We start from the raw sequence: 14,257 nt of genomic DNA, 5'->3' as shown, positions 1-14,257 counted from the left end.
AACCGCTTCCCTCCGGACTGCAAAGCAGGGAGGATAAAGATAGGACCATCACAACTGCTCGGCTCACAGAGCCACGTGATGGCAAGCGTCAGCAGCCAGTCACATGGGGACCGTGGAACCAAACCCATCCCATTCCCAATGGACCTGCGTGCGATTGAACGGGCAGCAGCTGGGTCGAATCCCTTCCCAACTAAACCTATGGACACTATCAGCGGCGCTAATGCAAACTGACCCCGATTATAATCCAGGATCAGTGAGCACTTCCCAGATAGATGCAGATTTAGAAAGGTTTCAGACAGTAATTTGTTGCATTGTTTTTATTTGACTTTCTGGAAGTCAGCCTTCCTTTAAAGGTCGAGTTTCATCTCGTTTTTATTCTGCTCCACGTTGTTTGAACTTATTTAATCTGCATTCTTTTCCTGTCGATTCTCCCTGTTTATAACATTATGAGAACCATAGACTGTCAGAATACTTTCCCCAATTCTTAGAGTCGTAGCTTTAAGATCAAAAGGGGATAGTTTAAAGGAGATGTGTGGGGCAAGTTTTGTTTTTCCCAGAGAGTGGTGGGTGCGTGGAATGTGCGGCCAGGGGTGGTGGTGGGTGTAAGTAGACATGGTAGGCGTGTTTAAGAGGCTTTGAGATAAGCACATGGATAAGTAGGAAATGGAAGGGTATAGATCATGTGCAGGCAGAGAGGATTATTTTAATTTGGCATCAAGTTCGGCACAGACATTGTGGGCGAAGGGCCTGTTCCGGTGATGTTCTATCTTTTGTGTTCTATTATGTGATTTCAGGAAGCGGACTGGAAGCATTAGCTTTGGCCCTTTCTCCATAAATATGGCCCAACTTGTTATGAATTGACAGTATTTTCTGTCGTATTTCAGATTTCGTGAATCCGCTGAATATTGCTTATAAAAACCACTCAGAATCATACGTGGTAAAGTGAGTTATTTTATTGTCAATTTGAAATATACAGCGTAGGACTGTAAAAACGTGTAGGCACAAATGACTTATGTACAGGCATTTAAATAACATTAATGAAATATATTTCAATGCTTCTGAACAGAATAAATACAATTGCTTTATTTCTATATCAAGCAAGTAGCTCCAGAAAAAAAGATGCATACATACATTTCAGTTGGAGCGATTGGAATAATAAGTCTAAACAAAATAATTCATAACCCTAGCCCCTCAGTCGGATCAATGCTTGTTTAAATATATGTAAACTGTTGTCAGTTTTTTTCCAAGGTGCATTGAACACTATTTGATCAAGTATATGCTGCTTTTTGCCCTTTGATGTAAATGTTTTATCCATGCTCTTATTCTCTACTTGGGTGTTGTGTTGACAAAACACAATTAACAGTGACACACGACTCCTCCACCCAGGTATGGTAGAAAGTGTTTGCAGTTTAAACCCCCCATGATGCTATTTATCTATCTGTGTCGATTGACTGATGCTATGCTAAATGAATTGGGATATACTAGATCACTGTGCTATTTCAGTAACTTTAGAGATTATTGTTTTCCCCACAACCCCTAACTTCGCCCTCGCAAATATAATTGAACTAAAATGATGCTGCAAAGAGGAACTCACCAGGATCAAACGTTATCGGCACTGGTTTTAGAATATATTTTATTTAAAACGTCATGCAAGGTTAATGCATTTATTATATAAATAGCTTAAATCAATAGCTCATTGTTATGACGTTTCCTGTTATAGTGATTGAAACTATCTGTCCATTGATCTTAAAAATATTTGCCCATGGACCTTATTTTGGAATATATGTTTGCATTAATAAGGTGCTATTTGTTAGTGGATAACACTCTAGGCTTTAATAAATAAAAATATCCGTGATTGAACTCGTCAAAATGAATGTGCTTTACTTAGTGGCTCTGCACTCAAATATAAATATTCGTGTTGCATTCATGCCATTTAAAAGAAGGAACGTAGCTATTTAATACAAATACACAGCTCCTCCATCAGGGGAACCTAACAGTTCCGCAAGGGGATTTACCTTTTAAAACTTAATTTTGGCTGGATGAAAAAAAAGACAATACGTTTCGCCTTTGAGATAAAGCCCCATGGACGGCCGTGAGGTCAGGTTCATCTTTCTGTGCTGAATCTGACCGGTGCTTATTTTTTTTTTTTTCCGGCTGGGGTTCTGTTTTGTTATTGTTGCTAATGGACTGGTGGCAGTTCACATAACGACACACTTCCCCTTGAGTTTCTCTGTCCTCTTTTGCTGCTTGGATTTCTTGCCGTCGATTTGCAGGCTGACCGCCCTGCGCTTCTCCAGATTCAGCAGTTCCTGGAAGAGCTCCTTCACGTTGTGATTCGTCTTGGCCGAGGTCTCCATGAAGCCGCACTTCCACCGCTTGGCTTGGGACTCGCCGTCACTGGCCTGCACCTCTCTCAGAGTGTCGTCGCACTTGTTGCCCACCAGCATGATGGGGATGCTCTCCACGTCCCCCTTGATCTGGCACACTTGTTCGTAGATGGGTTTCAGCTCTTCCAAAGACTGCTTGCTGGTGATGGAGTAAACGAGGATGAAGGCGTGCCCTTTGGAGATGGAGAGGCGCTGCATGGCGGGGAACTGGTGGCTCCCTGTGGTGTCGGTGATCTGTAAAGTGCAGATGCTCTTGTCACAACTGATCACCTGGCGGTAAGTATCTTCGATCGTGGGGATGTAGCTCTCCCGAAAGGTCCCTTTGACAAACCTCAGCACCAGCGAGCTCTTGCCCACGCCTCCCGCTCCGAACACCACCACCCTGTAATCGTTGCTCTGTTCCGGCATCTTGCTGACTGCCTTACACCTGGAGTCAAAGGGAAGGAGAATATTACATATGCTCAACTCGTATTTACACCCGTCTTTCAAAAAACAACAACAACAACAACAACAAATAGGCAGTGCCTAGTTTATCCAATGCCAAAATTCACAACGACAAGATATCAACCATATGCATTGCCAGGTACAAGGAACTATTCCGTGACAGATCGCCTTCTGAAGGTTAAAAAGAGAAAAAGGCTGCGGGGCAGGACAGGACCGTGTCGACAGATAGCCCCCGGATAAGCACCAAGTCCCTCGCACACCGTGCCTGACCCGAACAAAAGCAGAAACCGCCGCCGGACGCGGGTCGTCCTGTTGCCCTTGTCAAAAGACCCTCTTCAATACTCACCTATCTAGCGCTACCCAATGTAAAATACGCTTCTAACCGAGACGCGACTTCCTTGCGAAACCTCAGCCGGGGATGTGACTGTAAAGTGCGGTCGGGTTGAGCCGAGCTGCGCTGCGTTCAGTCTTGAGAACCCATCGCGACTGAAGGTTGGGCAGAATCGATAGCGAAGGAGTCTGCTTTCCGCTGACTGAGAGGGCTGCAGGCAGTTTCTGTCTGATGTTAAAGGCACCAGAGACGCGCTCCATGCAGCGATGTTACGTATCTGGGTTTGTTTAGTGAGCTCGGTGTGAACAGGGAGCACACTATCGTCATCAGTGCTTTTCAGCGCTACGTCTCTGTGCGGGTCGGTGCAGATTGCTGCAGTAAAGGTCAAAGACCTGTTCAGTGTGAGCTAGCGCTGCTAATGAATCTGCCGCCGATAGGAGCAGCCCAGCAAAACGTGGTGGGGCGCAGAACCTATGAAATCCGCACCATCAGCACTAAAAATAAACTATTTTCCATTCAACGCGATGCCACTGGGGCAATGCTTTGTTTTGGGGCTTTCTCTCAGTAGCCCGTATTTTTGACACATAATTAAATAGTTGAAACAAAAAAATATATACAATCGGAAGAGATGGCGTGGGCTGCAGTACTCTGACTGAAGACAACGCCAAATGCTAGATGTAGCCGGACAACGTCTGAGTCAGAAACAGAGGCTTACGGCTGAAATGTCTGCTCCCTAATCTTTAACCTTTAGACGATTCCTCGGCTGCTCTCGGCTGCTCTGCAGCTTGAGCATCCTGCGTTTTTCACATCCGCGGTTTCTTTGTCACTTTTTCCAAACCAAATAACGTGCAAACACGCGCATTTTAGTTGCCACCGCCTGCCATCACTAAACTAGGTCTTATATTTACTGCATTTTAAGAAGTCACGGTTCGTCTATTTCCACGGGTTTACCATCGCCACCAATTCCAGAGCGACACTGCGGCACCCTAAGGCATGGCCGATGTGGAGCAGCCACGGTTCTGTTTAAACCGTGTAACAGGATGAAAAATAACATTGCTGGTTTAAACAGCGAAACGCCGCAAGTTTGGCATGTTTAATGTCGCATCTAATCTCACGCCTCCAAAACATTTCAAATTGCTATGGATAATTCCGATTAAGAAATTGCTTTCTTCGGCATATTTTCCAGCCAGCTTCCCCTCATTTTAAAGTCTAATGATAACCAGTCCAAATCTAAAGTGCACATTCCAATGCTTAAACAAGTTCAAACGGGATTATTTTAGAATCCATTTCGCTAGAGAATACGCATTTGCCTCTGAAGATATGATTTTCTTTCTTCACAAGTTGAGGCTAATACAATGTATTGGACTTATTGTTGTCTTTCAAGAATACCGAAATTACTTTGACCAGCTAAGGAATAATTTCTCAGAATTTTTTGGGGTCTCGTCCCGAAACGTCACCAATTCCTTCTCTACAGAGATGATGCCTGTCCCGCTGAGTTACTCTAGCATTTTGTGTCTACCTTCGATTAAAACCAGCATCTACAGTTCTTTCCTACACAATCATTTCTCAGACCCTGTCTGAAAATGTTGAACTGAATATTTAAAAACAGCAAAAAGCAAAATGCTGGAGGAACTCAGAAAATCAGGCAGCATCTGTGGAGGGAAATGATTAGCCAGGATCCCTTTTCATCCATTTCCCTCCACAGATGCTGCCTGGTTTTCTGAGTTCATCCAGTAGTTCATTTGCACAAGATTCCAACACTTGCAGTCTCTTGCGCCTCTAGTTAAAAGCGGCACTTTTTACATTGCAAATACTGTCAGTTATCCCTGAATGCTTCAGCTGCGCAATAACTCACGTATCTGGTAGATTTAAACTGATATATAACCACTTTTCAAATCGAAACCCATTATTTAAGTGTGTGTGTGTGTGTGTGTGTGTGTGTGTGTGTGTGTGTGTGTGTGTGAGAGAGAGAGAGAGAGAGATAGAGACACAACTAAGAACATCCCGTTCAGAAGAATGTAAAGAAATATAGGAAAAATGTTTTTGCGTGAAGCGCAATTATGTAGTCATTCAAGCACTATCTCGGCAGCTAGTCCTTTGAGGGAAAAAAATGTCTAAATTACACATCTTCCCCGAAACATTCACGTAGAAAAAAATAAGCCCAAATTGGCCAGAGTAAATATGCACAGAAATTATATGAAAAGCCAACTATGAAATATATGAAAAGCTATTTGCTTTTGCTTTTCTACGTGTCGTGTGGAGTAACAGAAAGTTTTGTTGTCCGTATTAGGTACGCTTAAGACAAACATTTTCAAGAATGCTTTGGGTGTTTAAAGTAATTTCGTATCTTCATTCCGAATAGTTTGGGTTGTCACCATCAATACTGCTGCATGGAATTGCCCCCAATTAAGAAAAAATCCTACTCAACGAAATTAAATGGAACTTATTAATGGCCTTAAATTACAAATAGCAAAATCTGATATAACTAACACACTATTATCAGATGTGCTGACTGGGCGCCAACGTATTGGGTGATATTTGGGTGAATTTAGACGGTCAGGGATATTCTTTTTTTTGCAGCTGTCAGTTGTGATGGGAGGCAGAGTTCTTTCTATTCGTTTTTTCCCCAGTTCCTATTAGTTACATGTTAGATAATGAAAGGCGGAATATTACGTTAGAACCAGAAACGGTGGACAAAAGTATTTTTTTCCCATTTCCCCCCAAGTTTGATAGCAGACGTTCAACCTTTAAAATACTTATTTTACCAACGATTGAATAGTTCATTTAATTAGTTGTCCTATGCAATAAAACCGCTGGGTTCCTCTGGCACATTGTTTTCTTTTTGCTCAAGATTCCAGCATCTGCAGATTTAAGTCTAGAGAGAAACGGAGAACCCTCAATGGGTCCACAATCAACAAGCGCTCACTTTCCTTCTTCTGCAAGCGTCGTGGGTTGGTGCCAGCAGATCGCCCGAGTGAAGTCGGTTCAGTGCTGCAAACGGATGAGAGAAATATTGGAGACACAAGGAACTGCAGATGCTATAATCTTGAGCAACAAATAAAGTGCTGGAGGACTTCAGTGGGTCTATGTAGAAAGATAGAATTCTATTTTTGGGGTGGAGGTAGAAGCGGGCAGTGCGGGGCTGGGGAACGATAACATCGAAGGCTGTGGAGGGCAGTTTGCCAGAGGTAACGAAGAAGGGTCTCGACCCAAAACATCACCTGTCCATGTCCTCCAGAGATGTTGCCTGACCAGCTGAGTTACTCCAGCACTTTGTGTTCTTTCAGCGGCTTGTTTTGAGAACAAATTAAATGAACTGCTCAATAAATGGTGTATTTTCAAGAGATTCTTGGATCTACTTGACCTTCTCCAATCAGTACAGTTTGATTACAGGGATAGACACGAAATGCTGGAGTAACTCAACGGGTCAGGCAGCATCTCAGGAGAAATGGAATAGGTAACGTTTCGGGTCCATACCCTTGTTCAGACTGAGAGTCAGGGCAAAGGGGAATGCGAAATTTAGAAGGTACATAGGCAAATGATTGAAAGAATTGCAAAAGGCAACGATGATCAAGGATAGGTGGAGCCCGCAATGGTCCATTGTTGGCTGAGGGGAAGGTGACAACGAGTTTAGAGACAGTGAAACTGGACAGGACGACAGTGAAACTAGTACTGGAACCGGAGCTGGAATCCCCGAGGCAGAAGATGGAGGCGCAGGCAAGCAGGGACATTTGTGACACCAGTGATACACTTCGGACACGAACACACTGATATCGATGTACAGTTGCCGGTTTATTAATATTTTTTTAAACCAAGGAGGATGGGGGAAGAAAAAAACATTGGAGGCAACATCGCCTCAATCATTCGCTAGTTTGTATCTCAGTTAGTTCCTTTGCCCTTTCACCGCTCGTATTTTCCTTTCTCTTTCCCCAAGCAGTATAGCAGTATCCCTGCATTACAATTGCAGGGATACCCACAGGAATGCCTTCTGTGACCAAGCTGCAATCTTTAACCCCACCCCCACTTGCAAGCAGTACATGCTGACAGTTTTTTACAATTCGTTTCGATGTCAGTTACCATCCCCGAGGAGTTCATGCGAGGATTTTCCGATTAGCCTGTGATTGATTTAAGCAGCTTGTTTACAACAAAACAGAAATACCGAGCTCTTAAAGCACCGGCACTACTACGCCAGTTGTTCGGCACATTTGAGATGCAGTTAAAGGCGTCAAATTATTGCCACACCAGGGCTTTGAGGCATCAGTCCTCCCAATCAATATTAGAAAGCCATTGGGATTCGTTCACCGTAATTAAAATAAAACAACCCCCCCTGGAAACTAAACACGGAGGTGCAATCAGAGGAATTTGGCGAGAATTTGGTTTGTTTCTGTTATAATAAAAACGACGGCGTTTTTAATTCCATTTTAAAATGAAAACCTGTTCGCCCCCTTTGTTTTAAAAACGAAAGATGGAGGAACACCCACTTCGAGAACCAGGAAATACTGGGACTCTTTGCAGAGAGCGGATCCTGCAACTTCAGGCTGACAAAGGCGTCGCCAGCGGCGTTCTCTGAAGCCCCAGCATCTGACAGAGAATGTGTAACCACGGATGCAAAATCGCCAATCCGCTCATTTTTTAAACAATAGGATAGTTTCTTGCTCATAGAGATAGAGAGATAGAGAGATGGATAGATGGATAGATGGATAGATGGATAGATGGATAGATGGATAGATGGATAGATAGATAGATAGATAGATAGATAGATAGATAGATAGATAGATAGATAGATAGATATCATTATATCTGAACGCACATGTAGGTTAATGCGTCCGAAATTAATTTCAAGAATGGAAATTGAGGGACACTTTACCTTCAGAATGGATCCTCTAATGTAACTAGAACGGATGGTCACATGCCGCCGCAGTGAGAAGCTCGGCGTCCAGTGTTTCACGTGGATGAAGGTAGCCGCACTGTGCGATGAGCTGCCTGCTGCTGTTGCTGGGACTGCCTGCGTTTGGGTGAAGGAGCTCAGCTCAGCGCTCGCTGTTCCGCTCTTGGCCCACGATCTGCGATTAGATCACCGCCTTATTGCTGGCGACAGATGGCACGTGATTCCTTTTCAAAATAAGAGTCTTCGCTACTCCCAGTCCATTTTTATACCTGGCAGAGTTGCACTTACAACGGAGAGCACAGTGGAAGTCTTTGTGTGTCTCAGTGTCAAGTCCCGAGAGTTGGGCTATTGTGAATAATAATGGCTTTGGATTAGCAATTAAAACAACAACCACTTTTTTACAACAATCCTTGCCCAGCTGAATGAATGGAACATGGGATTTATTCACAAAATGCTGGAGTAACTCAGCAGGTCAGGCAGCATTTCGGGAGAGAAGGAATGGGTGACGTTTCGGGTCGAGACCCTTCTTCAGACTGACTGAAGAAGGGTCTCGACCCGAAACGTCACCCATTCCTTCTCTCCCGAGATGCTGCCTGACCTGCTGAGTTACTCCAGTATTTTGTGAATAAGTACCTTCGATTTGTACCAGCATCTGCAGTTATTTTCTTATACTAATGGAACATGGTATATCAGTGAATGGAAATTACTATTTTTAACTCCTTGCCCAAGTCACTCTCGTGTGACATTTTTTAGTGGTTGAGATTGAATGTATTTGAAGCTTAGCTCAATTATAGTCTGTGGACTCTTTCCAGCAAAAACCTTCTGGTTAGTGCTTGGGAGAAGGAACCCTTGCATTTTAAACCTCATCAGACATGATATCCTTTCTAGAATTAGTGACCATGTCGACCAACAGTAACATAGGTTTGCTTTGTTACAGATAAATTGAAAAAAATAGAAAATGCATTTTGGAAAGTCTAACTTGGGCAGGACCTATACAGTGAATGGTAGGGTGCTGGGAAGTGTTGGAGAGCAGAGGGATCTGGGAGTGCAGATACATGGTTCTTTGGGTGTCATGAAAGTGGTGTCACAGGTAGATAGTGGTCAAAAAGCATTTTGGCTCATTGGCCTTCTCCAGTCAGCGTATTGAGTATAGAAGTTGGGAGATCATGCTGCAGTTATAGAAGACAGTTTTAGTGGCCCCAGTATTATGTTCAATTTTGGTCATTATTTAATAGGAAAGATGTTGTCAAGCTGGAAAAGATGCAGCAAAGAAATACAAGGATGATGCCAGGACTTGAAGGCCTGATCTGTAGAGAGAGGATGAGCAGGATAGAATTTGTAGGGAGAGGATGAGTAGGATAGAATTTTAATCTTTGGAGCGCAGGAGGATGAGGGATGATCTTATAGAGGTGCACAACATCATGAGAGGAATTGATTGGGCAAATGCACAAAATCTTTTCCCCAGGGTAGGGGAATCGAGAATCAGAGGGCATAGGTTTAAGGTGAGGGAGGAAACATTTAATAGAAACCTGAGTCGTAACTTTTTTTACACAAAGGGTGGAAGCTATATGGAATGAGCTACAGGAGGAGGTAGTTGAGGCAGGTATTATTGCAAAGTTTAAGAAACATTTAGACAGGTACATGAATACGACAGGTTTAGAGGGCTATGGGCCAAATGAAGGCAGGTGGGACTAGTGTAGATGGGACATGTTGGTCAGTGTGGGTAAGTTGGGGCAAAGGACCTGTTTCCATGCTATATGACTCTATGACTTTGAATGGCTTTAAGATGTTGAAAACATTCAGTAAGTCAGGCAGTACCTGTGGAAAGAGAAGCACAATTACATTTATGATCTAAGACCCTTCTCTTCACTGGGAACAAGACAAACCAAGTTAGGTTTAAGTTCCAGAGAAGGTGAGGGAGGGATGGGATAAAAGCCAAAGGGAATATCTCAGATAGAATTAGACAGTAGTTGATATGGTGATGGGCTGTTGAAAACTATTAGAGAGTGAAAACAAAGAAAAGGATGTAAAAGCTGTGAAATGCAGAGCTGTTGGAAATGCCCAGCAGTCCATGGAAACAGCTCAGATAGGTGAGGCCAGGGTTCCTGTGGTAACAAGCCGATGAAGAAGCCATCTGGTTGATACTGCAAAATAGTTTATTATATCTGTAATCAAGCTTCATTATTGGAGATTCAGAATGTGGCAATACATGGTGCAGCGGTAGAAGGTCGTCAGCAGCTGTTGGGGCAGACCAGCCTTTTTCAGCGTTCTCAGGAAAAACAGCCGTTGCTGTGCTTTCTTACCTGATGATAGAACACAGTTTAAGCATTTATATAGGTAGATATTTCTATTACACAACCATCTATTTATTCCATTTATCCCGTATATGTACACTGTGGATGGCTTGAATGTCTTTCCACTGACTGGACAGCATGCAACAAAAAAAGTTTTTACTACATCTGTGACAAACATGTGACGCGAACTAAACTAAACTGAATTGTTTTCGTAGATACATTATTCGGGTTGAGTCGGTATTACTGTGGAACAGCTTGTAGAGCTGCTGCCTCATGAAACAGGAGACCCAATCCTGATTTCTGTCCGTGTGAAGGTTACAGGTGCTCACTCTGACTGCATGGGTTTCCTCTGGGTACTGTGGTTCCTTCTTCTTGCTTCCCAAAGTTGTGCTGGTTTGAAGGCCACTATAAATTACCCCCTTGGTGAGAGGTAGAATCTAGGAAGAATTGATGGTAATGTGGAGAGAATGAAATGGGATTAGTATAGGAAGACTGTAAATGGTTATCTGATGGTTGTACGGATTTGTGGCCAAAGAGCATGTTTTAAATCCGTGTCTCACGAATATCATTCTAGACATTGTTAAAAATGACTCATGTAAAATTGTATGTGAGATCATATTTACATAATCTGCATTTAAATTTGCAACATAAAAGTAAATATGGTCTTTGAAGCAATCACTGATCAAAATAAAGACTAGAAATATCATAATTTCTCCTACTGACACTTGCTTTGATTGAAACTTCCTACTGGGCTGACATGATCAATGACTTTTGACTATTATTTCGTGTCATCACACAACTATTTTCCAATAGCGAGCAAATTTTAGTGCCAGGTCTGAAGAAGGGTCTCGACCCGAAACGTCACCCATTCCTTCTCTCCTAGATGCTGCCTGACCTGCTGAGTTACTCCAGCATTTTGTGATACCTTCGATTTGTACCAGCATCTGCAGTTATTTTCCTACACAATTTTAGTGCCACGTCTTTGGCCTCTGCAAGATCCTTTACAGTGCATGTGTTGTGCAGCATGTCACAGCTCAGGAGATGCCCCATAGTCTGGAGTCCCCGTCCGCACTCACAGTCTGCCGCATCTTCAGTATATCCCCACTTCAGCATGTACGATTTGCTCCTCCCCATGCCTGTTTGCAGTCTGTTGAGACTGCGCCAGGTTTTCCACGGTTGGTCGGAACCTGGTGGGAGTTTCTCAAAGGGATCGATTGCCATGTGAATGTCTTCCGCAGATTTCTCTAGTCTCTCTTCCCAGAGTTTGAGCCTTCTGGATGATGCACTGCAGTCCAGAGGATGGACAGAAGAGTGGAACTTCTGTGTGATTTCAAACGCTGAGGTAGCAAAGGGTGGTCATGTAGGGGGTGTCTTTCAACCTCTGATTGTCTGAGGCGTTCTTTTTGACTGGCTACAGCTCTTCTGATTCCAAGAGGTGCAATGCCAGAGAGTAGATAGATGCTGTCAGTCTTGGTAGGTTTCATGCATCCACTGATACAGCAATAGCTGCAGGATCAATCTTCCTTGCATGAACTGAGCGCTCCCATACTGCGCAGGCATACTCAGCAGTGGAGAAGCAGAGAGCCAGAGCTGTTGATGGTTTTAGAATATGCTCGCCATTTTGAGGTACTGAGGAACTGATTTTTCCTTTAAGCTTGGTGATATGTGCTTTGTAGGTCACAGATCGATCAAGTCACACCGAGATAGACTGGATTGTCACAGTGCTCCAATCTGACTCCATTCCATGTGATCTTCAACCTTCAATTTGCATACTTGTTCTTCAAGTGGAAGGCGCAGACTTGGGTTGTAGATGGATTGGCTCTCAGGTGATTCTCTTTGTAGTACGAGGACAGGTTGACTAAAGCCTCACACAGAGTAGCTTCTGCCTCGAGGAAGTCAGCACTTTGGGTTGTAATACACAGGTCATCTGCATAAATGAAATTCCTGGTGTTGGGATGGTGGGCTGGTTGTTAACATAGATAGTGAACAAGGTGGGTGCCAGGACACTTCCTTGAAGGAGGCCGTTTTTCTGCCTGTGCCAGTGACTTTTCTTTCCTGATAGCTTGACAAAGAAGTGTCTGTTTTTACCAGAGTCTTCACCAGGTTGGTTAGATGCAAATTGTGTGTCAAATTAAGTACTCTGTGTAACAGTCAGCGATGGTTTACTGTATCGTAAGCGGCTGAAAGGTCTACAAAATCAGCGCCTGTGATAACACCTTCCTGAAAGCCATCCTCTATGTGTGGGTGAGATTGAGAAGCTGACCAGTGCAGGACTTTTCAGGCCAGAATCCTGCCTGCTCCTTTATTAGGGATGGCTCTATCACCTGGCTGAGGCGAGTCAAGATAAGTCACTCAAACAGCTTGAAGATGTGGCAAAGCAGTGATATTGGCCTGTAGCTCTATGTTGCTGAAGGATCTTTGCTTAGCTTCAGCAATGCTATGACACGTGTGTGACGCCAGATCTTTGGGATGTGACATATCTCCATGCAGGTGTTAAACATGGCCAGCAACCACTGTTCTGCAGTTGGTCCAAGGTGCTCGATCTGTTCAGTCATGATGTTATCCAGACCTGCAGCTTTACCTATTTTGGCTGTGCAGATAGCAGCATCTAGTTCTTTCATTGTGAAAGGCTGACACAGTTGTGGGTTATCAGAGTTACCTTCATAGCACTGCTGGGATTTCTGCTTTGTCACTGGTGAGTCAATTTTGCCATTGAGTAGGAGTTGTATGCTACTTGATTAGCAGTAGCTGGTCAGTATGGAGTGACTTGGTCTTCTTTGGGTCCTTGTTAATCCGATTGAGAGTGGCCCAAGCCTTCTTGCTGCTGCGTGTCACATCCACAGATTTAATCAGATCCTGCTACGACTTGCGCTGATCAGATGCGATAGCTGCAGTGAGAGCATCCCTGGTGGCAATAGTATCAGCAGAAAAGGGGTCGACTTCATACCGCTCCTTGTATAAGGCATATATGGCAGCAGAATCTGGGGAAAGGCCAGGTACATATTCCATGTTGCAGCCTCGAGGGATATGTCTTCTCAACGACTTCCATACTCTTAGCACAAATTGGTCATATGCTTCAGGTGTAGACTCCAACTCCCCAATCAACTGCTCGAGGTCTGTAGCAAAGCCCTGCCAGTTCCACCTTTTTGAAGTTAAAACGCCTTTGTAGGGGTGTTATCTCAGGTTGGACAACAGCTTGAAGTTGGATCCCTATTGGGCGATGTTGGGATTTGGGAATGGGATCTAGGACAAGTTTGGGGCTCAGGGGCGCTATGTTGGAACTGATGAAAGTGATGTCTGGGTTATATCCCATTCTTCATCGTCCACTGTTGAATGACCGTGGAAACTTAGGGTCATGGATGAGATGAAGGTTGTGTGAGTCCACCCAGTTTTCCAACAGCTGTCCATTCGCATTTGTATGCTCGGCCATACCAGGAGCGTTCTCGTCGCGGTCCCTGTCAGATTCTACAAGTATCTGCGAATCCTGCTACCACACCACACACTTTTGACTATAATTTTATCCTATTGTGGTGTGGATAACAACATTTTAAAATGTTTTCTGAGGAAGTTGGATAATTTGAAATAAAGCCAGATCTGGGAGATTAACACTTCTTATAATTTAATAACACCAATATCCTTGTTGTATAAAATGCTGTTTTAGATTTTAATATTGAAAACATTGAAGATACTTACATTTATATTTATGATTTATAATAATATTTAACATAAATAATTTAATGCAATAATGTACAAATGCTCCTGGTTAAATTTAGATAATCACCAAATGCAATCCAAGGAGACCACCTCAAGTGAACAGCTTATTGTATGACAAGAGCCAAAATAGTGCCTACAATCTTACCACAGTCATATGGTTCCAATGTCTAAAAAGCTGTCTACAAAAATCAAGAAAATA

General features: G+C 43.4%; 1 protein-coding gene across 3 annotated transcripts; it reads right to left on the bottom strand.

The window, feature by feature from the left end:
- Positions 1-2,033: 2,033 nt before the first annotated feature.
- On the bottom strand, positions 2,034-8,251 carry diras2 (DIRAS family GTPase 2). Of its 3 annotated transcripts, none has more exons than XM_078396106.1 (2): positions 8,030-8,251; positions 2,034-2,814 (listed from the first exon to the last, which is right to left on the bottom strand). In XM_078396106.1, the coding sequence occupies exon 2, from the start codon at positions 2,793-2,795 to the stop codon at positions 2,199-2,201; it is 597 nt and encodes a 198-aa protein (XP_078252232.1). In that variant the 5' UTR covers positions 2,796-2,814; positions 8,030-8,251; the 3' UTR covers positions 2,034-2,198. The 3 variants fall into 3 exon arrangements, with proteins under 3 accessions (XP_078252232.1, XP_078252233.1, XP_078252230.1); XM_078396107.1 differs by lacking the exon at positions 8,030-8,251 and adding an exon at positions 3,878-4,122; XM_078396104.1 differs by lacking the exon at positions 8,030-8,251 and adding an exon at positions 3,178-3,819.
- Between the last annotated feature and the right edge of the window lie 6,006 nt (positions 8,252-14,257).

This window comes from Rhinoraja longicauda, chromosome 3, assembly GCF_053455715.1.
Source record: "Rhinoraja longicauda isolate Sanriku21f chromosome 3, sRhiLon1.1, whole genome shotgun sequence".
Taxonomy (NCBI): Eukaryota; Metazoa; Chordata; class Chondrichthyes; order Rajiformes; family Arhynchobatidae; genus Rhinoraja; species Rhinoraja longicauda.
This window is presented reverse-complemented; position numbering and strand designations above follow the sequence as displayed.